The sequence below is a fragment of the Ranitomeya variabilis genome, chromosome 3, assembly GCF_051348905.1.
Source record: "Ranitomeya variabilis isolate aRanVar5 chromosome 3, aRanVar5.hap1, whole genome shotgun sequence".
Taxonomy (NCBI): Eukaryota; Metazoa; Chordata; class Amphibia; order Anura; family Dendrobatidae; genus Ranitomeya; species Ranitomeya variabilis.
The window spans coordinates 713869345-713895017 of NC_135234.1; the positions used below are offsets into that span (position 1 = coordinate 713869345).

The following is a 25673-nucleotide window of genomic DNA, read 5'->3' on the forward strand; positions in this document are numbered from 1 at the left end:
CCTCTGAATTCTCCTGCTTTACACTCAACACTTCACTTGCTCCTGGCACCAACAATTTTAATTATGTTTTGGCACAAAATGACCACAAGAACGCACTTGATTTCCTCTGTAGAAAGCAAACATTGATACAATTTATTTATTGAAAAAAAAGGTGTTTTTATTTCTTTTACATAAATAAATAAATATTTGAATATACAGAAACGATACAGGAAACATATATTATACAGACAGAGGATCTCCAGACATATGGTATTCACAGGGGGACAGGACAGAATTTGGCACTTTGGGTAATCTAATGGTTCACACAATATTCTTTCTGATATATAGCAGGGGCTCAATGTGAAATCAAATACAATGTATCTGTAGCTGGAGAGATCTCAGATCTGGATCTAATAATGAGATTTTATTGTGTGATTTTAATAGAGTCCCCCCCATCAGTTGGGTCTAGAAATGTCTATACAGATTGCCTCACACATACAGAAAGGCTAAGGGCCAATAAGGGCCAACAGTCATTGTCTAGGTTTAGGAGTTATGGACTTGGAGACAGGTCTCTGTCTTCTTTTTCTGATGATGAAGGTGACAGGACCAGGTCCTCCTCCTCTTCCTCCTCCTCCAGGCACTTTGTGGAGGAGAAGGAGGAACACTTGCAGTTGTGGGGGCTGCTTCTGTGGGAGCCGCTCTTTCCTTCCTTCTTGTGCTTTACTCTCCTGTTCTGGAACCAGATTTTCACCTGTTTTTCGGAGAGGTTCAGGTAAGTGGCGATCTCAATGCGCCGCAGTCGGGACAAATACATGTTGGAGGCGAATTCCCTCTCCAGCTCCAGGAGCTGAGTGCTGGTGAATGCGGTGCGCATGCGTTTACTGCTGGGTAACTGGCTGGAGGAGCTGTCTAGTGACAAAAATGAAGACAAGAAATTGTTAATAAACTGCAAAAACAGCAATGTGTATCAAACATAGTAATAAACATGACATGAGAAGACTAATATAAAGCTAATAACTAATCTCCACTCCTGGCAGGTAGCCAAGAAAAGTTTCTTAAACTTGACCTTATGTCTGGTACTTGTCCACAGTCATTAGTAAATAGCATCTGTCAATGAAATTAATAAAAAGCTACATATTACATCCACCTTTACGCGTAGACACTATACCCTGATTGAATATGTGGCAAGGAGTCTCTTTAAAGTAAAAAGTGAGTCATGAAAATACAGCATCATTATCAGTTAAATGAATAAATGGCTAAATATTCCATCCACTTTTACCCATAGACGCTTTATAACCCCATTGAATATGGTGCAGTGAGTCATGAAAATGAATAAAATGAATGAAAGCCAAGTACTAATCATCAGGACTTACCGACTGAGATGCAGTGGAATTGCCTCGGGTCTGGCACAGGATAGGACGCCTGGTAAATGGCCGGGGCATGGGTCAGGTTTAGGGCTGAGGACCCCGTGTGCTGCCTTCCTAGAGCGGATGGACAGTACTGGGAGCTGAAGGAGGAGAAGGACGCCTTGAGGAGAGGGATGCCGGGCGGAGGTGCATGTAGCTGGGATGCTGTGACGCACATGGAGCAGACGCACAGCAAACCAGCTTTCCTGGAGTGGCAGGAGCCGGCGGACAGTCCGTGCAGGGGGTTCGCTGGGTGCAGGGGGTTCGCTGGGTGCATGGCATACGGGAAGAGCGGAGGACTGTTCTCATCCTTCTTGTCGTTGGTTTCCCTGAGGATGAGGGAATCCACCAGGAATGAGCGAGGCATGAGTGCAGGGCGCTGCGTCCAGTGTGCAGTGGGTGCTGGCCACTAGTGTGGTGCTGAATCCCCACTCCCCGCCTTATATAGCGCTGCCTCCATGTGATGGCCACGACAGCGCACTCAATAGCCTTTTTGTGCCCTTTCTCTTGGCATTCCCTCTGCACGCTTCTTCATTATTTCACTTGTTAACTAAATGAACTGCATAATGTACTCTATTCTTGTCCACCCCACCCACGCCTTACCAGGCGGCTCCCACCCTCACCTCCCCTCTCCCACCCTCACCTCCCCTCTCCCTGGGATTTATTTGGCTATTCCCGAGCTATTTAATATTCTTTTATCTCTACGGCTGAATATAAGCAGGTTCACCCCATTCCTCCTGTATGAAAATACCGTTCGGTCTTATTAAAAACCTCTCGGAGGGTCAGGCCCATCTTACATTATTCAGCCACCTGTAGGATGGATATAGGGGTCCCTATTCCGCCTCCAGGATCGGTGCCCCCCAGTCACTCCAAATTATATGCTATGTGCAGCTTACTATAATATCACCATGCCCTGCCAGTGCAAGCTATGGATCTATTGTGATAACACACACTGCTCTAACTACTACTCCCATTATCATTGCGAGTCATCTCAGCGCTACTACTACTTTGTATATTTACTACTATTAATTATTTGTATTTTTACTGCTATAATCTATACTAGCCTATAAGCAAGTTATAATATATCCCTGACACAGTGTAACTACAACCGTTACCATTAGCGCCATTGCTACTATCCATTATTACTATTATCATTAATATTATTATTATTATATTATTTAGCCTTCTGTCTGAGCACAGAGGGCTATATGAGTACAGAGGAGGTATGTAAGAATAACATCTATCATTATTATTATTATATGTCTTTCTTGTGTGGCAGCAATCAATTCTATAGTGTCATATATGCTATAAACAGTTTAGGACTTGTTATTATAATTTTACTACTAGTATTGTCAAGTCCATCATGTAACAGTGTTACTTCTCATCCTTCATCTCATTCTGATTATAATACTAGTATCGCTGCTTTTCAACAATTTCATCTTATTTAATGCTAGATTCAATTTTCTCTCTATATTATTATTATTATTATTATTATTATTACTATCATTAACATTAATGGTCATAACAGCTGAATCCTTTTTCATCATAAATAATGTGTAATATTTATTACTATTATTATTATTATAATTATTATTATTACTGCCATATCCTGCTCATCTGAATCACTTTTCATCATCTTCACTTGTACCATTATTAATTATTATTGCTATTATTGTTATTATTATCACCACATATCCTTCTCAGCTGAATTACTTTTCATCATCATCATCATCATCATCATCATCATCATCATTTCTTTTACTACTATTATTATTATTATTATTTTCATTATGTTTTCCTTGTGTGCAAACAATCAATTCTATAGTGCCAGGAACAGTTGATATAACATGTTATTATTTTACTACTATTACTGTCAAGTCCATCGTTTTACAATGTTGCTCCTTCTTACTATGATTATAATAAATATCATCATCATCATCATCATCTTTTTTTCACCCCCAGCAACCCACTGAAATACCTGCATGAATCCTACTTCGAAGCACATTTTATTCTTCTGTTGTATAGTATTAATCAGTTTCTCTAGTTCTTTTATCCCAGTAGATAGTAAGAATCTGTTAAACCCCCGACATTGGTGTCGATTTCTTCCCGATTATGAGGGTCCCGAGATCTGAACCTAGATGATGCGATATATGGGTGGATGTTCTGTATCTCTCTACATGAGGCTCCTGATGATGGGTAATCTTTTTCTGGATGCCATTTATTTGTTGCAGTGACTGTTTTTCGATAGAATATTCCAGACTTTATATAAATGCAGTAAATAAATGCATTGCAATAAATTAAACATATTGCAGAAAAAAAGGTTTCCAGGCTCGAATCCAGCCCATAATGGTCACTCCACAGAGACCTCCATGTAATATATTCATTTAGAGGGCATTAGTATATATAAATCTGTTTAACAGGTAATACATATTAATCATGATATGGGCTATTAAGCCACACAAAACCCATCGCTTTGCATAATTGATGGACTGATGCTGAGAAGATGGATAAGCAGGGATGTTCTGTATAGGAGGGTTATGAGGACCAGTTCTGCACCTGCAGTCCTCCCCAGCCTCAGGCAATGGACCAGTTTGAGGCGCCTGGGGGGAAAGAGTTAACTCCCCCAATGAATGGACACCCAGGCAAAGCCACTGGGAAGAATATCTCAAAAAAATAACCAGTTTTTTTTTTCTTCTTCTTCAGCCTGGACCTTATTGAATGTCATTGAAGAAAGTTTTGAATGCAAGATAAAGAGGAGCGAATTAAAGTGTGTGACAGCAGAGGATAAGCAAACACAAAGAGAACTCTGTCACACTTTGGGCAAAATCCGTGGGCTTTTTACCAAGCCTTCTTTCTATGATTGAATTAAGTAATAGGAAGACATTTTCTTTCACTTTACAGCCATTAAATAGAAAAAAAAAACTTCAAAGCCTATGGCACTTTCTAATGGGAGGGTGGACAATGGCATCTGTTTTGTGGCAAAATGTTGCAGAAGGATTGTTGTGCAATTATGGATTGAAGCAAATCAAAACTCATCCAAATGCTTGAAGGATGGAGAAAGTGCTGCAGGAGTCAATGGGAAGATGGAGATGGGACTGTATTCTGTGCCCTGGTGGAAGAGCTCAATACAGGCACAGGCTGTAATATTCACATCATAGATCAGCCTCAGTCATGCCCAGGACTATAGGAGAAAAAGATGCTGCTTTCAGAAAACATCGGCTGAATCTAATGACTCCATGCCTAATGTTTTACTCACTCTCCTAGTTATGACATTATATGGTTTCTTATTTTTTTTTTGTCATTTACAGTTTTTATTCTTTTATTTCCCATTCCTTATAGGTAGCATCACCAAATTCTGCAGCACAGGACACAGGTTGTAATCACACAACCTAATTTAATCCATCTGAAAAAGGGTTTGTTTCACAGAAGTCAGGACAGATGTAACATTATATAGCACTTACTCTACCGTAAGATTATTTCTGCCTATGATTACTGATTACAAAAAGATATAACCGTGAGTCTTTTATTTATTTTTATTAACCTACAATTACTTGTGCCAAAATACTTACACTACGCCCCCATTACTAACCCCATAGTGATACAAAAAAATACGCACAACCTGAGTAAAGTCCTTTATTTGTAATAATGACGGACTCCTTTAATGAATGTACATTTACCAAAAACACGTATACTCACGTCAACGCCCGATCCACTGAAGTCAATGTCTCCTGTAAAAGAATTAAAATAATAAACAACCATAAACCTCAACTGTTTGCCTAGAAGATAATAATCCATTTGTCCTGTGACTCGTCTACCTCTGCTACATCAGCAAAATTACGGCAAATTACGGTAAAATTGTCCAGTTTACTTTTATTAATTTAGTGGTAAAAAAAGCAAAACCAGAAGTTTGAAAAAAACATCTTTTTTGTTGCATCGCTATTTTTTGAGACCCGTGACGGTTACATTTTTTGGGCGACGGAACTGTGTGACAGCTTATTTTTTGCAGGGCAAAACAATGTCTTTATTGGTACCATGCTGGGATAGATATGACATTTTGATCGCTTGTTACAGCATTTTTTGTAGTACTGCAACGAGACTGAAAAGTTTGGGTCCCCATTGTGTTCAAAGGGTACGGGTTCTGGTTCAAGTATATTTGCTATATTTTTTATTCTTTTCCCCTTATTTGATACTTTTTTGGTGCATATGTGAAGCTGCATTTTTAACATGTTTTTATGGTACTGAAAAGCTTTGATTCTGCACTTAAAAAAACAACAACATTTTTTACATACTTTTTTTAGGGTATGTGCACATGTTCCGGATTATTCGCGGATTTTTTCGCGCGTTTTTTCGGTGGTATTCCGTGGCAAAAATGCATCAAAAGCGCATACATTATGCATCCCATCATTTTCAATGCATTCCGCAATTTTTGTGCACATAATGCGGATTTTTCCACAAAAAAACGCATGTGGAAAAATACGCTGCATGTTCATTAATTTTGCGGATTTTTTGCGGATTTCCCACTATGTTATTGAATTGGGAAGCTCCGGAAAAAAACGCGAAAAATCTGTGCAAAAACACTCAAAAAATGCGACAAAACTGCGAGTAAAACGCAAGAAAAACGCGTGCGGATTTTATGCAGAAAATCTCCGATTTTGCTCAGGAAATTTCCGCATAAAATCCTGACGTGTGCACATACCCTTAGGCTCCACATAGTCTCTAGAGAAAAAAAAAACACCAAAACTGCACGGTTCAGCTGCATGTGAAAAAAATGCTGTTGCATTTTTAAAGTCAAACTTTTCTGCACTATAATGACATTAAAAACGCTGCTTCAATTATGCACCAAGTCAGCATCAAATACTTGTAAAAGGCATGAAGAACACAGCAAACATGTAATTATCAGAGAAGATTGTAATTGTGTTGTGTGATGCGGACACCCGCGGCCTCAGCGTTAAGTTTTTATTATTTTTCTTCTGGCGTTCGCTGGAGAGAAGAAATGAAAAATCATTGTTTTTTTTTTTTTTTTGCGGTAGAAATAAAGATCTTTGTCTCCACCCCCCTCCCACCCCCTGTGCGCCCGACCGCTGGAAAGAAAATACTCACCCGGCTCCCTCGAAGCATCCTCTCCGCGCCGCAGCTTCTCCTGTATGAGCGGTCACGTGGTGCCGCCCATTACAGTGATGAATATGCGGCTCCACCTCCCATAGGGGTTTTTCTACCGCAAAAAAAACCAAAATACAATGATTTTTCATTTCTTCTCTCCAGCGAACGCTGCTGGAGAGAAGAAATGAATGGCGGCTTCAGCACCACGCTGGGGGGACAGCGCTTACTGTAGCACTGTCTCCTGCACGGCACACGGACAGCATCCGTGTGCAGTACGTGATCCGTTCGCTCCCACGAACACTGACATGTCTCCGTGTTTTTCAAACGGACACACGGTCCATGAAAACACGCTGACATGTGCAGAGACACATTGATTTTAATGTGTCTACGTGTGTCAGTGTCTCCGGTACGTGAGAAAACTGACACCTCACGTACCGGAATCACTGACGTGTGAAACCGGCCTCATACAGATGTGTCTCTAAGGCCAGGATCACACTAGCATATAACAGGGCTGAGTGCTATACGATAAAACATTGCATAGCTAGCATAGTAGAGTGTTATACAATGGGGCAGCTCACATCTGCAATTGTTTTGTCATGCTTGTCTTTGGGTGCTTGTGAATCATCGGACTGCACTCAGATCTAATCCCAGTGTAGTCCAATATATGCTGAGACAGGCAATTGAGGAGATGGAGAAATGACTTTGACGTAGTGCGTTTTACCTGCGGATTTTTCAAAAAAGGTGAGGAAAAATCCACACCCGAATCCGCAACGTGTGCGCATAGTCTTAAGTAGCTTTATAGGAGCAAAAAAAATCTGGGTTTTTCTTCACCTCTAAAATACAATAACATGGAAATACACTGCTATGTACAATGTATCTCTGTGTACCAGTAAAATGTGCCTGTGCTGTTAAGAGTCTGCAATACAGCTCAAGATGACCAAATTCTCTTATACTGAACAGTGCAGCCTACGGATCATAGATATAGCTGCAGTATGCAATGATAGAGGTTGTGAGATGGAGACAAGAGAAGGGAATTATATTTTTAATTAATGTAAGTGCGTGCAGAGAGATTCCTGTCCTGCCCAAAAGGAGGAACTATGGTGCGAAGTTAGTGGATAACAGGATAAAGAGCTTGGACGACAGTCCTGCTGAATCTGGGACGATTGGGAGCCATGGTTTCTGTTGTAGCTGAGCTGTGTATGCACATGCAGCAGAGATGTGTGTGGTTGTATGTCTGTCGCAGCTTGCCAATCATAGCCAGAGTGGCAGAACGAGCTGTGCAGAGGGAGAAAAACACCTACAGTGGGGAATAGAGAACTCAACTTGAATGAAAGGGTGGGGTGAAATAAGAAAAAGCAGTTTGTACCAACTTATCCATTTCTTGTAGCTACATGTCAGGCCCTGTAGACACCATTGAAATGGAATTTTTTTTTATATATATGTTACTGATTGCCTCTAGTTATTAACCCCTTTCCAATATCAGGCGTAACAGTACACCAATGTCGGACACCCTCCCTTTGATGTGGGCTCTGGCGGTGAGCCCACATCTTTTCCTGTACATGTCAGCTGTTTTGAACAGCTGACATGTGCCCAGAACAGCTGAGGGTGGAATCGTGATCCACCCGCGGCTATTAACCAGTTAAATGCCACTGTTGAACGCTCAGGCTATGTGCACACGTACTTTTGAGGTCTGCGGATTTTTCCGCAGCGGATTTGAGAAATCCACAGGTAAAAGGCACTGAGTTTTACCTGCGGATTTACGGCAGATTTTATGCGGATTTTGTGCGGATTCCATCTGCGGTTTTACACCTGCGGATTCCTATTATGGAGCAGGTGTAAACCGCAGTGGAATCCGCACAAAGAATTGACATGCTGCGGAATGTAAACCACTGCGTTTCCGCGCATTTTTTTCCGCAGCATGCACAGCGGTTTCTGTTTTCCATAGGATTACATTGTACTGTAAACTTATGGAAAACTGCTGCGGACCCGCAGCTGTGGATCCGCAGCAAAATCCGCAACGTGTGCACATAGCCTGACAGTGGCATTTAAGATGCGCTTCTGGCAATCGCAACGGAAATCCTCTCATTGGTGACCCTCGCGGGTCACGGATGGGTTGGCTTGACAACCAGAGGTCTCCTGCAGAACTCTATGGTTGTCAATGCCAGATTGTTTTGAGCACCACCCGATGGTCGGCGTCCATAGCAAGTGAGTAATTCCGCTACATACAGGCGATCTGATCATCTCCTGTAGGTAGCAGAGCCGATCAGGTAATGGCAGCTTCTAGCCTCCCATGCAGACTATTGAAGCATGGCAAAAGTTAAAAAAAAAAGTTTTTAACAATATTTTAAAAAAATAATAATAATAATATATATAAAAGTTCAAATCACCCTCCTTTCGCCCCATTCAAAATCAAACAATACCAAAAAATCAAACATACACATATTTGGTATCACCGCGTTCAGAATTGCCCGACCTATCAATGAAAAAAAGCATTAACCTGGATCAGTAAACGGTGTAAAAAGAGAAAAAAAAGTCAAAACGCCAGGATTACATTTTTTTGGTCGCCGCGACATTCCATTAAAATGCAATAATGGGCGATCAAAAGATCATATCTGCACCAATATATCATTAAAAACATCAGCTCAACGTGCAAAAAATAAGCCATCACCCAACCAGAGATCACGAAAAATGGAGACACTACGGGTATCGGAAAATGGTGCATAGGAATGTAGCCTAACTGGTCTGTTCACAAAAGCTGATGATTATTTTATGTGCCCAGAACGATCGTTAATTGGATTTTTCTGTGTGAAGAAAAAGTCATGTTGTTGGCACACATTCTGTTATCATGGGGTGATGTGCTTCTAATAATGCTGATTTTTCCTTTTTAATGTGAATGTGTACATAATATAGCACTACGTTAATTGCAGGAAATTATCAAAATCTTTTAGGCCGCAGTCAGAAAGACGACAAAATATCGGATCGCACTTGGACCAATGTTATTCTATAGGGCCATAAACATGTCTGATTTTTTTCCTCGAAGTCTGTCAGAGGAAAAAATTGCAGCACACGTGATCTGCATCCATATATTGGATCGCACTTGGCTATGTCAATGAGTCCATCAAAAAAAATTGACCCAAGCTCAGATGACATCTGACTGCAGTCCGATTTTAATGGCTGACAGAATGGAGAAGATGGAGAATTTTTTTCAGGATCACACTATGGTCAAACTCCAATCAGAGTGTGATTAGAATAGTCAGACAGATTTTCTCAGGTGAGAGAATATACGGACGTGTGACCCTAGTCTAAGGGCTCTTTTCCATTTGCGAGAAACACATCCGTGTCTCGCATGTGAAAACCAAGCTCTGGCGCCGTCACTTTGGAGCGGAGCGTGTGACTCCATGTGTTGCTATGCGGCCGCACACTCCGCTCTGGAGTGCCGGCGCCAGAGCTTGGTTTTCACATGCGAGACACAGACGTGTTTCTCGCAAATGGAAAAGAGCCCTAAGTGTGGTCCCAAAATACTATCTAAGGGCTGTCCCACACGTCCAGATAATTCCGGTACCAGAAAAAATCGGTACCGGAGTTATCTGTGTCCGTGTGCCCGTGAGCTCACGTAGGCCATACGTGCGGCACACGTGTGCCGCCCGTGTGCCGAGTGGGTACCACACGGAGCGTGTGGTACCCACGCGTGTGGTACACTGCATCGTGCTGAAGCCACGATTCATATCTTCTCTGCAGCAGCGTTTGCTGCATAGAAGATATGAATAATAGTGTTTAAAAGAAAGATCTATCTGTCTGCCGCCCTACCACCCCCTGTGCGCCCCCCCGCTGTTCTGAAAATACTCACCCGCTTCCCTCGTTGGCTGTCGATGCTTCCTGTGCTGGCCGCCCCTTCTACTGTATGCGGTCACGTGGGGCTGCTCATTTACAGTCATGAATAGGCGGCTCCACCCCTATGGGAGGTGGAGCCACATATGCATGACTCTAATCGGCGGCCCCACGTGACCGCATACAGTAGAAGGCGCAGCCAGCACAGGAAGCATCGACAGCCAACGAGGGAGGCGGGTGAGTATTTTCAGGACAGCGGGGGGGCGCACAGGGGGTGGGAGGGCGGCAGACAGATAGATCTTTCTTTTAAACACTATTATTCATATCTTCTATGCAGCAAACGCTGCTGCAGAGAAGATATGAATCGCGGGTTCAGCACCATTTGGGGGGGACAGCGCTTACTGTAGCGCTGTCTCCTGCACGCCACACGGACTGCACACGGAGAAGGTCCGTGTGTGGTCTGTATTTTACACGGACCCATTGACTTTAATGGGTCCGTGTAATACGTGCGCTCCCACGAACACTGACATGTCTCCGTGTTTGGCACACGGAGACATGGTCCGCAAAAAATCAATGACATCTGCACAGATGCATTGATTTTAAAGGGTCTACGTGTGTAAGTGTCTCCGGTACGTGAGGAAACTGTCACCTCACGTACCGGAGCCACTGACGTGTGAAACCGGCCTAAGGCCGGTTTCACACGTCAGTGATTCCGGTACATGAGGTGACAGTTTCCTCACGTACCGGAGCCACTGACACATGTAGACACATTGAAATCAATGCATCTGTGCAGATGTCATTGATTTTTTGCGGACCGTGTCTCCGTGTGCAAAACACGGAGACATGTCAGTGTTCGTGGGAGCGCACGGATTACACGGACCCATTAAAGTCAATGGGTCCATGTAAAACACGTACCGCACACGGACGTTGTCCGTGTGCAGTCCGTGTGCCGTGCAGAAGACAGCGGTACAGTAAGCGCTGTCCCCCCCACATGGTGCTGAAGCCGCCATTCATATCTTCTCTGCAGCAGCGTTTGCTGTAGAGAAGACATGAATAATCCTTTTTTTTTTTGTTTCTCGTGTTTAACATAAAGATCCATGTCCCCACCCCCTGTGCGCCCGCCCGCTGTTATTAAAATACTCACCCGCCTCCCTCGCAGTGTCCTGTCCTGGCCGCAGCTTCTCCTGTATGCGGTCACGTGGGGCCGCCCATTACAGAAATGAATATGCGGCTCCACCCCTATGGGAGGTGGAGCCGCATATTCATGACTGTAATCGGCGGCCCCACGTGACCGCTCATACAGTAGAAGGTGCGGCCAGGACAGGACACTGCGAGGGAGGCGGGTGAGTATTTTAATAACAGCGGGCGGGCGCACAGGGGGTGGGAGGGGGGTGGGGACAGGGATCTTTATATTAAACACGAGAAACAAAAAAAAAAAAGGATTATTCATATCTTCTCTACAGCAAACGCTGCTGCAGAGAAGATATGAATGGCGGCTTCAGCACCACGTGGGGGGGACAGCGCTTATCTCTAGCGCTGTCTCCTGCACGGTGCGTGTGGTACCCAGTCGGCACACGGGCAGCACACGTGTGCCGCACGTGTGCCACACTGATGTGCCACAGAAACGCAAGGGCACACGGACACGGATAATTCCGGTACCGTTTTTTCCGCCCTCTGCAGGATGAACTCACATGAACTCGAGCGTGGGAACTTTTCCAAGGCTCCAGTTCATGAGAACATCCAGCAGAGGGCGCCTCACCGCGACTCAATGTAAGTACAGATCACCCAGCTTTCCTTTCAGCACCCGGGGTTTACAGGTACGAGCGAGTGCTTTAGCACAGCTCCTGCCTGTAAATTGATTTAACCCCTTCAGATGGATTTACTTCGTGGGACGTGACAGTTCATCAGAAGGTATGTATATTGTTGGTTTATTATTTTGCCAAGCGAGGGTCTTCAGGTGGATTGAGAGAGCAATAAAATATTAAAACAACCTGTGTGTTTATTTCATTAAAATAATTTGTAATAATGTGTGTGTGTGTGTTTTTTTAACCCTTTCATACAATTGGATTAATAATGGATAGGTGACATAATTGACGCCTCTCCATTATTAATCTGGCTTAATGTCACCTTACAATAGCAAGGTGGCATTAACCCTTCATTACCCCATATCCCACCGCTACACGGGAGTGGGAAGAGAGTGGCCAAGTGCCAGAATAGGCGCATCTTCCAGATGTGCCTTTTCTGGGGTGGCTGGGGGCAGATGTTTGTAGCCAGGGGGGCCAATAACCATGGACCCTCACTAGGCTATTAATATCTGCCCTCAGTCACTGGCTTTACCACTCTGGCAGAGAAAATTGCGCGGGAGCCCACGCCAATTTTTTCCGCCATTTAACCCTCTATTTTAGCAGCTATAGCGCCCAAATTTTGCACATACACACTACTAACATTAGTAGTGTGGAATATGCAAAAAAAAAGGGGGATATGAGATGGTTTACTGTATGTAAACCATGTCTCATATCATGTCGGGTTTGTGAAAGAGAAATGAAAAGCCGGCAATTGAATTACCGGCTTTTCACTAACACCGCTGCGTATTTCTCGCAAGTCACACTGCTGGTCCGTGTGGAATCCGTATTTTTCTCGCCCCCATAGACTTTCATTGGCGATTTTTTTGCGCAATACGGTGACAAACGCTGCATGCTGCGATTTTCTACGGCCGTACAAGACCGTATATTACGGATGAATAATATACGGCAGATAGGAGCTGGGCCATAGAGATTCATTGGGCCGTGTGTAGTGCGAATTTTACGGACGTAGTTTATGCGCTCATACGTCCGTAAAACTCGCTAGTGTGAGGCCGGCCTATCTCGCGTATGTGTGATCCCGGCCTAATGTCGATTGTCTCATGTGAGAGAATCTGGTGGAATAGCCCACGTTCACATGTTGAGTATTTGGTGAGTTTTTTACCTCAGTATTTGCAAGCCAAAACCAGGAGTGGGTGATAAATGCAGAAGTGGTAACGAGTTTCTATTATACTTTTCCTCTGATTGTTCCACTCCTGGTTTTGGCTTACAAATACTGAGGTAAAATACTGACCAAATACTGAACATGGCCTTACACTAGTGACACTCGGCTCAAAGTCTATCATAATATGATCTGAGTGTCACCTGAGTTGTGATTCGATTCTCTCGCATTAGATAATCACAGGACAGGTGTGGAGAGGATGGAGAGCGCAATTTCTCCATCTCCTCCATGGTCTCTGTGAGCATATATCGGACTGGGATGACATCCGAGTGCAGGCCTATGTTTCACACACACCAATAGACATGTATAGGTGTGCGTGATCTGAATATTGGGGCCACACGCAGCATGTCGTGATTATTCTCTCATGTTCTTGGCATGAGAAAATAATCCCAGATCTGCACTGTCCCATTGTATAACTTGGGCCGAGTGCTATCCTATAAAATATCAGATGGTACTCGGCCATTTTATATGGGAGTCTGAGAGGATCTTTAGGCTAAGTTCAAACTTGCGTTCGGGGGTTTTGCAGAGGGCTGCTTAATTCTTCCGTTAATCTCCGCCTACTTCCGCATGCGCCCTGTGTACCTATCTTTAACATTGAGTACGCAGGACATGCGGATGTATGCGGATGCGTTGTTTTGACGCGCCCGCTGACCGCACGGGAATTCAACAAGTTGCATTTTGTGCAGATGGTGGGTGCATCAAATTGACGCATCCGCATATATCCGCATGTCCTGCGTACCCAATGTTAAAGATAAGTACGCAGGACGCATGCAGAAGTATTTGGAAGTAGGCGGAGCTTAATAGAGGAAGTACGCAGCCCTCTGCAAAGCCTTCATCTGTTCAATAGTAGCTTTTTATAGGATCCATCGTGATAAATGTATGTTATCGTTCAAATTGATGAGAAGCAGACGGAAATAACCCGAGGTTTCAATCATACCGAACCGTAAAAATACAAGTCTGAGCTGAACCTAAACTAAAAGTAAAATTTCGCTAAAGCATAGCATGATGATGCCTACAATTCCTCTTTGAACCACTAGAGGGAAAAAGAGAGTAATTGCTGAGACATTCGTTCATCCATGAGATTTGTTCCATTACTCCAGTGATAAGTAAAATGTATTGTGGATTGTGTGAAGAGGTCCACTTTGTGTTAGGATTGTAGTCTTCTCATGTATTAAATATTCCTTCATAATGTAATAAGGGTGGGGGCATTAATAAAGGATTAAGCCTTATTTAATTTCACCATTAAAAACGTTCTAATTTACAGTGACTACTGGTGTACAGGGCTACTATTAGGCTGCCGTCACACGGTCAGTATTTGGTCAGTATTTTACATCAGTATTTGTAAGCCAAAACCAGGAGTGGAACAATTAGAGGAAAAGTATAATAGAAACATATGCGCCACGTCTGCATTTATCACCCACTCCTGGTTTTGGCTTACAAATACTGAAGTAAAATACTGACCAAATACTGCTAGTGTGACGGCAGCCTTAATGTAGAATGGCCTAACATGACCCGTAGGAGGATTAGTCCCTTTTAGGGATTGATGGGTTTGCATCTCAGGCCGGGGTCACACGAGCGATGATTCCTTCATGTAAGAGAATCAGCATGAGTATGCTACTGACACTCGGCTCAAACTGTCAGAGTTTATGCTGTGCCATCTTCGTGTGATCTGGTTCTCTCACACAGGAGTGAAGAAGAGGGAGAACTTAATTGCTCACATCTTCTCCATTGTCTGAGTCTGCGGATGCTGGGCTGCACTCGGATGTCATCTGAGTGCAGTCTGATGTTTTACATGCACATGATCTGAATTTCGGAGCACTCACAGCAAGCTGGGATTTTTTCCATAGACTGAATCAGTCGGTGGAAAAAATTGCAGATTTGCCCCATAGTGTAACACTGGTCCAAGTGCTATCGGAAAAAACATTGGACAGCACTCGGCCGTGTTATATGCCCATATGAGCGAGCTCTAACAGTGTACAATAGATCAGATGGTTGTCACTTATTATAGGTATAAACCCATTTGTGACAGGTGTCAGTAAGATGAGCAATTGAAGATACCCACCAGATTGCCACGAGGATGTTGATCTGTCAATAACTATCCAGTAGCCGTGTCATTTTACAAAAGATTTTTTCTTTATGCTAAAAGAACTGGGCAAGGGCTTGTGCAGACGACCATAGTTTCAGATCCGAGTGAGATCTGTCAAAACATCAGATTGCACTCGGACCAATGTTAGTCAATGAGGCTGTGAACATGTCAGATTTTTTCCTCGGACCACTGAATACGGCCTATTTCCAACATTCATCTATCAGCTGAAAGTTCATTAAAAATAAATAATTGAGTTATTTTTACAATTTTTTTTTAAGCCTTAACTTGCTACCAGGCTCCAAGAATCATACTGTTGATGTCACGAGAGTTCTGCAAGTTAATGGCAGGTGCACGGATCCCGTCGCCACCCCTTTCCCTGTAGTACACAGCGCTCAGCCCCTGCAGCACCAACATTGTCTAGTCTTGGCTTTCACACACAAACACAAACTTGTCATTTTTATGTGACACCCACTTTTGTCTTTGTTCATTACTCCTCACACTGAGCCCTCCTCCTGCCAGCCCACTTGCATGGGCGGCTAGCTGTGGACAAAGCTTTAAAAGCTCATCAATACCAAAGAGATCACAAAAGGGGTAGCTGGCATTATCATCAGCATTCACTGGGACGGGGTAAGAAAGCCTTGTCTTGGTCATATAACCTCCCTCTACACGAGAAACCAGGATATATTATGTCCCATAACCACACCCAGAACACAGCAAAAAATGGCTTAGGGAGTCCGTAAGAAGGTGCGGTGGGTGATGGTATCGGGGTTATGTTGTACCCTCTATATACCATAGATAGAAATCAGCTATGTTACTACTGATTATTGATAGAAATACTCCATGTCATGGTCAAATAAGACATTTTATTGTTTTTTTCTTACTTTACTAACTTACCTTTGCCAGATCCATTGGTACACGGCCATTTAAAACTATAGACACTGAATGGACCAGAATATTGGATTATTTATCTCCAGGTGCATAGTGGAATGTTTTTCAATTTTATGGCATCCTATAGACCATGAAATAATAGGTCTGTGTGAAATCACTTTAGGCCTCAGTCGTCCGTATCACGCGGTCCATGTGCTGACCGTAATAAACAGATCAGTCTCGAGATTCCGGACCTCCAGCTGTAAAGGAATATATGAGGCTCTCAAGTTCAGATCAGTAGACCCGAGGCCGGACCGTGTATCATGTTCTGTACATGGACTGTGTTACGTAGACATCTGAATGAGGCTTTAGGCTAAGTCCACATGACCATATAAAAAATAGCTCAATTTTTATCCAATTTATGACAATTTATGACAATTTTTCATCTGTACTATCATTCACATATCATCCATTTTTATACATCAGCAGTTAATAACATTTACAAGACTGAAAACAGTTTCACATGCTAAATAAGCACTCCCATCACAGTTTTTATCCTGTTAGTTTATTGCAATCATCATATTATATGGCACTGTGTTATTACAATTGCTCATTTTACCTTTCTACCCAGTTAATTCTTCCCTTTTCCATTAAGGCTATGATATCACGTGATTAAAAACAGACTAGCCGAATCATTTTAATCTCTATGTAGAAACAGGAAGTTTCTTTTCAGTGCATGAGTCATCATTAGAACTAGGATTGTACATCACTGCAAAGTCCCTGTGCGGTGGAGGGGAGGAGTGGAGCAGCTGGGTCAGGAGTTGAAGAGGGGATGACTCATGCAGGGAAAAGACTTTCTGGTTCTACATAGAGCTTAGAAGGATTCAGCTAGTCTGTTTTTAACCACATGATGTAATAGACCTAATGGAAAAGAAAGAATTAACTGGGTAGAAAGGCAAAATGAGCAATTGTAAGTACACAGTACTATATAATATGATTGCAATATATTAAGAGGCTAAAAACTTTGTTGTGAGTGCTTCTTTAAGAATGGTGATGTGTCCATAAAAATCAGATGCTATAGAGATGATCCATATGGGAAATGATTTTAATTGTGCATCGATAGATTTGAATGAGTGGGACCCAGCCAACATGTGGAAGAGAATAGTGCATGCTAAGAATTTTTTCGCACGGACACTCGGTCGATGAGAGAAACTATTTGAACAGCCCAACATAAATCTGAGAGCTGTTTGGGTAATGTCTAGTTTTGTTCTCGAACAGTATATTAACCGTAAATACGGTCACTCTTCTTTCAGTATTCGGCGTCTTTCGTCCTAGATCTATGCCGCTGCCGCCATTCCCAGGATGGAGCATGCACAGAAAGCTCATCATGAGGAAGACACTGAGCATCTGGGGTTATTGGGACAATGCGGGTGCGGAAGAAGAGTCTATATTATTTTTTATTTTACAATTGAGACTACTTAGTTTAGAAAGGGATTGCCCAGGTAGTGGACAACCCTTTTATATAATTGAAATGTATGTTTATGTTACGTTTCTTTAAACCATGGTGATGGTCATAAATTGCTTTCCCTAAAGACTCCATGATGTATTTCTCGAGGAAATAAACCCCAGTTGCAAATTGGAGTGTCTTCTGTTGGACCTACGGGCGGATCAATTAGCATCCTCAGGTGCTCTGATGTGTCAATCCAAAACTATGTATGTTGACTACACGACACCTTTTATGACATCTCATTCTAAATCAATAATCATTAATATGGAGTTGGTTTCCTCTGCAGCTTCACAGCTTTGCAGTTTCCACTCTTCTTGGAAGATTTTCTACAAGATTTTAGAACTTTCTGTGTCATTTTTACCCATTCATCCAGAAGAGCATTTGTGAGGATCAGACACTAAAGTAGGAGACAAATTTCAAAAAACTGCCCGTCACATCCAAACATAGACTAAGTGTGAACAGGTGCTGAACTTAGAGTCACCAACTCATATACATACAAGCAAAAAAGGCAGCACTCTGTAGCGCCAAAACTTACAAACATAGTAACATAGTAACATAGTTAGCAAGGCTGAAAAAAGACATTTGTCCATCCAGTTCAGCCTATATTCCGTCAGAATAAATCCCCAGATCTACGTCCTTCTAAAGAACCTAATAACTGTAAGATACAATATTGTTACGCTCCAGGAAGACATCCAGGCCTCTCTTGAACCCCTTGATTGAGTTTGCCATCACCACCTCCTCAGGCAAGGAATTCCACTGCCCTAACAGTAAAGAATCCTCTTCTATGTTGGTGGAAAAACCTTCTCTCCTCCAGAAGCAGAGAATGCCCCCTTCTGACCATCACCTTCCTTGGTATAAACAGATCCTCGGAGAGATATTTGTATTGTCCCCTTATATACTTATATATGGTTATTAGATCGCCCCTCAGTCGTCTCTTTTCTAGACTAAATAATCCTAATTTTGCTAATCTCTCTGGGTATTGTAGTTCCCCCATCCCCTTTATTAATTTTGTTGCCCTCCTTTGTACTCGCTCTAGTTCCATTATATATCTTCCTGAGTGCCGGTGCCCAAAACTGTACACAGTACTCCATGTGCGGTCTAACCAGGGATTTGTACAGAGGCAGTATAATGCTCTCATCATGTCTATCCAGACCTCTTGTAATGCACCCCATGATCCTGTTTGCCTTGGCAGCCACTGTCTGGCACTGGCTACTCCAGGTAAGTTTATCATTAACTAGGATCCCCAAGTCCTTCCCATTCAGTGTGTAATGGTGATATTGATTCCTTCCTCCAATTCCTTCTTCCCATGTGTATAACCTTACATTTATCATTATTAAACTGCATCTGCCACCTTTCGGCCCAACATGAAATATGAAAATTGAATTGCATTACTGCACTAGAAATATGAAAAATTGAGAAAGTTTAGCACATAAATTGGCCAATTCATGTGTACCTAGTAGCCACGATAAGGCATTTCTCGTTTACCAGGACCTGACAATGCGTTTCCTCTCTTAGAATGAAGTCTTCATCTGTATGGGAACATGAATCCTCTGTTAGACTAAAATTTATATCTCTGTGGAGGGGTAGTGGTCCTGCTATGATTAAAAACACCTGTGGCTAAAAGGCGGAGTGCTCAGTCACAAGGCTAATGAATACAAATTTCAAAAAACTGACTGTCACATCCAAACTTAGACTAAGTGTGAACAAGTGCTGGACCTAAAGTCACCAACTCATATACATACAAACAAAAAAGGCAGCACACTAAGGCCAAAACTGCTGCCTTTTTTTGTTGGATGAGATTGAGGTCTGAGCTCTGTGCATCCAGTAACCTTTTCCACACCAAGCGCACACAACCATGTTTTTATGTGCTTTGTGCCCTGGGCTACAATCAAGGGGAGTAGAAAAGGGTTGTCACTTAACTGCTCCCACAAAGTTTGATGCATTCAAAGTGACTTTTATGCTGAAGAATTATGATTGATTTCCCTTCACTGGAATTAAGAGGCCTAGGATAATCCCTGAAAAACAGCCCATAGCATTATGCCTGCTGCATCAAACTTTATAGTTGGCACAGTGCAGTCAGGCATGTAACATTTTCCTGGTATTCACCATCCGAGAATAATCCATCAGATGCCACATAGAAGAGCGTGATATGTCACTCCACTGAACACATTTCAACTGCTCCAGAGTCAAGTGATAGCTGCTTTACACCACTACATCCGACACTTTGCATTGTGCTTAGTGATATAAGACTTGCATATAGCTGCTGGGCCATGGAAACACATTCCATGAGCTCCCGGGGCACAGTTTTGTGCTTATGTTACTGACACAGGAGGTTTGGACTCTAAAGTTATGGAGCCAGCAGGGCATTGGTGACTTTTCTGCCCTCTGCAGTACTCGACGACCCTGCTCTATAACTTTACATGGTCTCCATTTTTGTGTCTGAGTTCCTGCAGTTCCTTCCACTTTTCGATAAAATCACTCACATGTGATGGTGGAATATATAGAAGGGAACAAATGTTATGAACTGACTTTTTACAGGACATAACTAGTATCAGTGCATTCAGTCACGAATGTTAGTGTAAAGGCAGATGGCATAGCAAGGGGCCGAATGTTATCCACCTGTGGCAATGGGATTTAATGAAAAACCCGAATTCAGTGATTAAGCAATGTGCCAAAATACTTTTCACCATTTAATATACGTCCTTCTGACACTGTTCAATAGCCAAAAGATCAATGTTAGTCTTACAGGAAGCCACAAATTACTCTCATTACCATGATATGATAGTCTTATCATTTTAGAAGCATGTGTCCATATTGACTACTGAAAATTGTAATTACCTTAAAGATAATGTGAATCCTACCTAAACATACAAAAAATGTTGATGGGGTCCATGAATAAACTCCTTGCAAGTTCTTTTCAACAGCAGGAATAATATATAAGTGGTGAGCAAGTCAAAATATTATGGGAACTCAAATGTGGGCCTTACCTTCAAAGAGTCACATGCTATATAAAGCCGTACAAAGGGGGTATTTCATCAAAACCTTTATGCTAATTTTGTGGTGTATAAAAGTTGTGAATTTTTGGGCAACCGTAGCTCCACATGACTCACCATTTCTACATGACTCACTTAGGCCGCTTTCACATTTGCGGTTGTGTCCGCAGCGTTTCTTCCGCAAATATCCGCATGCGTTGTGTATTCCTATCTTTAACATTATCGACGCATGCGTTTTTGTTTGTTCGCGTTCTGCCGCGTTTGACGACGCATGCGTCATCTAGTCGTCTGCGTCTTGGCGCGGAAATGCAACATGTAGTAATTTTTAGAGGCGTCATTTTGCCGCCTTGAAACGTAAGCGGCTGATTGCGCAAGGTTTGCGCAAAAAAACCGCATTGTAGTCTATGTAAACGCATGCGTTTTTCAGCACATGCGTTTGCTTGCTTTTGCTGACGCATGCGTCTCAATTGAGAAAAACATGTCTAGACACTGATAAGCCACCCCCCACATACAAGGTGATAAAGGGAGGAAGTGGACATTTGCAGTTCAACTACTCATCAGACTGTCTTGCAGACTAGACGTCTCACAACCTCTTGGAGCAGCAAACAAGCCTCAGAACTATGTGAGTATATCCTATCCAATGCATTTCTTTTCTATAATCTGTGTCTATATGCCCTAATTTCTTTCATTTCTTTCTTTCTGCATGCATCAGAATGTCTTCTTCTTCTGAGGAGGAAACGCCTGGGCCTGCACAAGGGGAACATGTCAGCGAAGTGAGTATTCACCTCCTCAGATTGGTAAGTATTCACTGTCACATCTACACATATGACAATGTATATTTTCCTTTTTTCAGACCACTTCTTCTACAGTGGAAGAGACTGGGCAGGAGCAGCGTAGTCACGGTCGGGTGGCACGGCCGCAGCGTGTAAGTATACCTGGCTGACTGTTTATTGTATCCTCACTTTACAAATCTTGAATCTTCATTTCTTTATACTTCTCTCTTTCTTTCCCTTTTGCTTCAGCACCAGTGTTTTTTTTTTATTTCAATATTCATGCCATTCCTCTGATTCTGTTTTCTGTCTTCCGTATGTGAATGCCTCTAATATTAATGTCCTTTTTGTTTTTAGGTTCCAGAAGGGGATGAGGACCTCATTGAGAATGAACACCTCTTCTCCCTTGTCCATGAGCGAGTCCCATTGTGGGACACCCGGGATCCACTGCACGCCAACAACGTGACGATCCGGAGGCTTTGGAATGAGGTGGCCACAGCGTTGTGGGATGGCTGGGCCAATGCCCCGGCTCGGGTCCGTTCTGCATTTGGTAAGTATCGCAATGCAGTGTGATGTAGTCAATACCTTGTCCATGCTCACACAACTGTGTATGATGAGAGAAAGTCATTACTTTTTCACAGCACACCCAGTTGTGTGACCACGGTCAAAAGACCATTGTCCTAACTATTATGTTTTGTTTTGTCAACAGTGTCAAAAGTCAAAACACGTTGGCGATCGATGAAGGACCGCTTCAACAAGGACCTGCGCCAAGAGAGCCGGCTTCCAAGTGGTTCTGGAGCAAGGATACAAAAATACAAGTACCACCGCATCCTTGCGTTTTTGAGACCAGTCCTTGCACGAAGAACGTAAGTATATTGGTTAAAAAAGAAAAAAAAAAGTTTTGTATAATGCTAGCTTTTTTGGGTCACTATTTTGAATCAGTATTTGGAATGCGAAACCATGAGTGATAGATACATGCAGAAGTGGGGTACGTGTTCTTTGCATACTTTTCCCCACATAGTTCCTCTCCAGGTTTTGGCTTTTACCAATACTGATTTGAAATACAGAGCAAATACTGACAGTGTGACAGCAGCCTACACAACAGATCTATACTCATCAAGTCAGGTGTCAGAAATAATGAATTCAGGATGCCAATGGCTCCTGACTTCATTTTTCCTGGCACTTGTCCTGGTGAGTATACATGTGTCTCGTATGACCTCCATCGTCCATTCGTATTTTCCATCAGTATTTGGAATCCAAAACCATGAGTGATTGATACATGCAGAAGTGGGGTACGTGTTCTTTGAATACTTTTCCCCACATAGTTCCTCTCCAGGTTTTGGCTTACCAATACTGATTTGAAATACTGAGCAAATACTGACAGTGTGCCGGCAGCCTACACAACAGATCTATACTCATCAAGTCAGGTGTCAGAAATAATGAATTCAGGATGCCAATGGCTCCTGAATTCATTTTTCCTGGCACTTGTCCTGGTGAGTATACATGTGTCTCGTATAGAGATATGGCTTGTATCGCCTCCATCGTCTCTTCATATTTTACATCAGTATTTTTAATCCAAAACAAGGAGTGGTTGATGCATGCAGAAGTTGAGCATGTGGTTTTATGAAACTTTTCTTCCTACTGTTGCACTCCTGGCTTGCAAATTCTGATGTAAAATTCACTCCAAATAGTGCTAGTGTGACCTTTCCCTATCTGAATGTTTATATAACTCTTGAGTTATCTTTTTGTAAATGTTTGGTATTAATTATTTTTTTTTTTCACAGCACTTGGAGCTCCACTGTTGGCCCAGGTTCTGGAGCGGTCCTTCATCAGTCAGCCACGGACCCGTCCGAGCCATCCTCCAGCGCTGCAGCAAGTGGGCCTGCCACACAACCTGGAGACCAGGAAGCTGGTCCATCAGGTGTTCCCCTTCCCCAGTCCTCTGCCTCTAGCCAATTTTTTATGGGCTCCTCCCGGCAGCGGCAGAGGGCCGCGGACAGGTCACTCATGCCCGAGTTTTTGCACTTGAGCTCGGTCTTCCACGAGGGACTCAATGCGATGGGTGACCGACTGGATACTGCCATTAGTCATATGAGCACACGTATCCAGGAGGTTACCACAGCCCTTGCCCAAGTGAAAGCCGACCTCCAGAGGCCAGCACATCATTTTTTTAATCAGATAGAACAGGACATGTCGGAACACCTTAGTCCCGATCTCCAGATTACTGTTATGCAGGCCTGCAATGCTGCTTACGTGCAGGCTATGCAGCAGAGTCGGTATTTTCAGCAGACAGTGGGGGCATTTCCACCAGTGGCCACACTGTCACGCTTTACGTCAATGCCGACATCTGCTGCATACCACTGCACGGCCACCTCCATTCCAAACACTGCCGGACCGTATTACAGCACCACCACCATGCCCAGTGCAGTGGGTCAGCCCACCGCCACCACCATGACAACTGCTGCTCCTGCTTGGGCCTCCTCCACTGCCACCACCATGCTGCCGCCGCAGGACCCTGGCCTGGCGTTCCCCGCCACCACCACAAGAGTGCCGTTGCCGGACCCTGCCCTGGCGTTCCCCGCCACCACCACAAGACTGCCGTTGCCGGACCCTGCCCTGGCGTTCCCCGCCACCACCACAAGACTACCGTTGCCGGACCCTGCCCTGGCGTTCCCCGCCACCACCACAAGACTACCGTTGCCGGATCCTGCCCTGGCGTTCCCCGCCACCACCACAAGACTGCCGTTGCCGGACCCTGCCCTGGCGTTCCCCGCCACCACCACAAGACTGCCGTTGCCGGACCCTGCCCTGGCGTTCCCCGCCACCACCACAAGACTACCGTTGCCGGACCCTGCCCTGGCGTTCCCCCCCACCACAACAACTAACCCGCGCCAACCAAAGAAAAGGAAAGGCAAAACAAAGCAAAAAAAAAACATAGCTATCCCTCCCCCCTCACATCCCAATGTGTCTGTAATGTCTGGTTTGTCTCACCCTTCCAGTGTGTCTCAGCCCTCTCATGTGTCTAGCCCAATCCCTGAACTTCCTGACCCCAGCAGAATTATAGCGCCTTCTCCTGCCACCTCTATGTCGGCTACAATAAGCCAGACCTCACAACTCGACACCCCACAATATTGGCACTCAACCCCAAGCAGGCGCAGTTAATTTTTTTTTTTTGTTTGTGTTTAATAAACCTGTGTTTTGCCTCAATAAGGTTTGGTTAATTGTGTATTTCGCCGCCGTCACCACACACCGTGCGCCAATAACAAAAAATGCGTCGAACACTTTTTTGGGGGACACCTCCAACCTCCAGTACTTACTTAGCTGAACACTGAAGCTTGGTGTGTGTTTGGTTGAGAGATATGAGGTTGACCCCAAAAATAACACTTGTATTTTCTCCAAAAACACTTCTTTCTGTTTACTCCGTGACTTTTGGTCGCACACAGAAGACAAAATGGTGGTAATACACAGCACAACTATACTCAACAGGTCGTGTCTTATCAGAAACATTATTTATGACCCCTGACCTGCTGATTTGAGAAATGCATTGTATTACCTACATTTTATCTTCTTGGTACATACATATATTTCACAGAAAGTGAAGGAACAATGTACGTCATACATGGCATATCTATAGTCACCCGGACAAGTGTCAGGAAAAATGAATTCAAGAGCAATTAGCATCATGAATTCATTAGTTCTGACACCTGACTTGATGACTATAGATCTGTGGTGTAGGCTGCCGTCACACTCTCAGTATTTGCTCAGTATTTTACAGCACTATTTGTAAGCCAAAACCTGGAGTGGAACTCTGAGAGGAAAATTTCAATAAACACATATGCACCACTAAGCATTTAACTACCACTCCTGGTTTTGGCTTACAAATACTGATGTTAAGTACTGAACAAATACTGCGACACCCAACAACCATCGTCTATACAGTCTGCGGCAAATAGCTACTGGTGAACCAAGACAGGACGCAATGACATCAACAACCTAAGCCCAAAAACCGTAAGTGGTTTGTTAAGGAAATAGATAGGAGACATGGTGAAGAAAGTAAAACACAATTATTTTATTAGAAAAAACATTAACATTTCAAACATAACTTTACAGACCCGA

At 43.3% G+C, this 25673-nt stretch overlaps 1 protein-coding gene across 1 annotated transcript; it reads right to left on the reverse strand.

Moving 5' to 3' along the window:
• Positions 1-208: 208 nt before the first annotated feature.
• Positions 209-1818, reverse strand: GSX1 (GS homeobox 1). The gene is made up of 2 exons (XM_077299826.1): positions 1353-1818; positions 209-888 (listed from the first exon to the last, which is right to left on the reverse strand). Exons 1-2 carry the CDS (start codon positions 1750-1752, stop codon positions 530-532), a joined length of 759 nt encoding a protein of 252 aa, XP_077155941.1. The 5' UTR covers positions 1753-1818; the 3' UTR covers positions 209-529.
• Positions 1819-25673: the final 23855 nt, after the last annotated feature.

Excerpts from the sequence above, each read along its gene's own strand:
- GSX1 (XM_077299826.1), bottom strand. The coding sequence starts at position 1,752 with ATGCCTCGCTCATTCCTGGTGGATTCCCTCATCCTCAGGGAAACCAAC. Across the intron at positions 889-1,352 it reads ATTCCACTGCATCTCAGTCG|ACAGCTCCTCCAGCCAGTTA; the intron begins GTAAGTCCTGAT and ends TTTTGTCACTAG.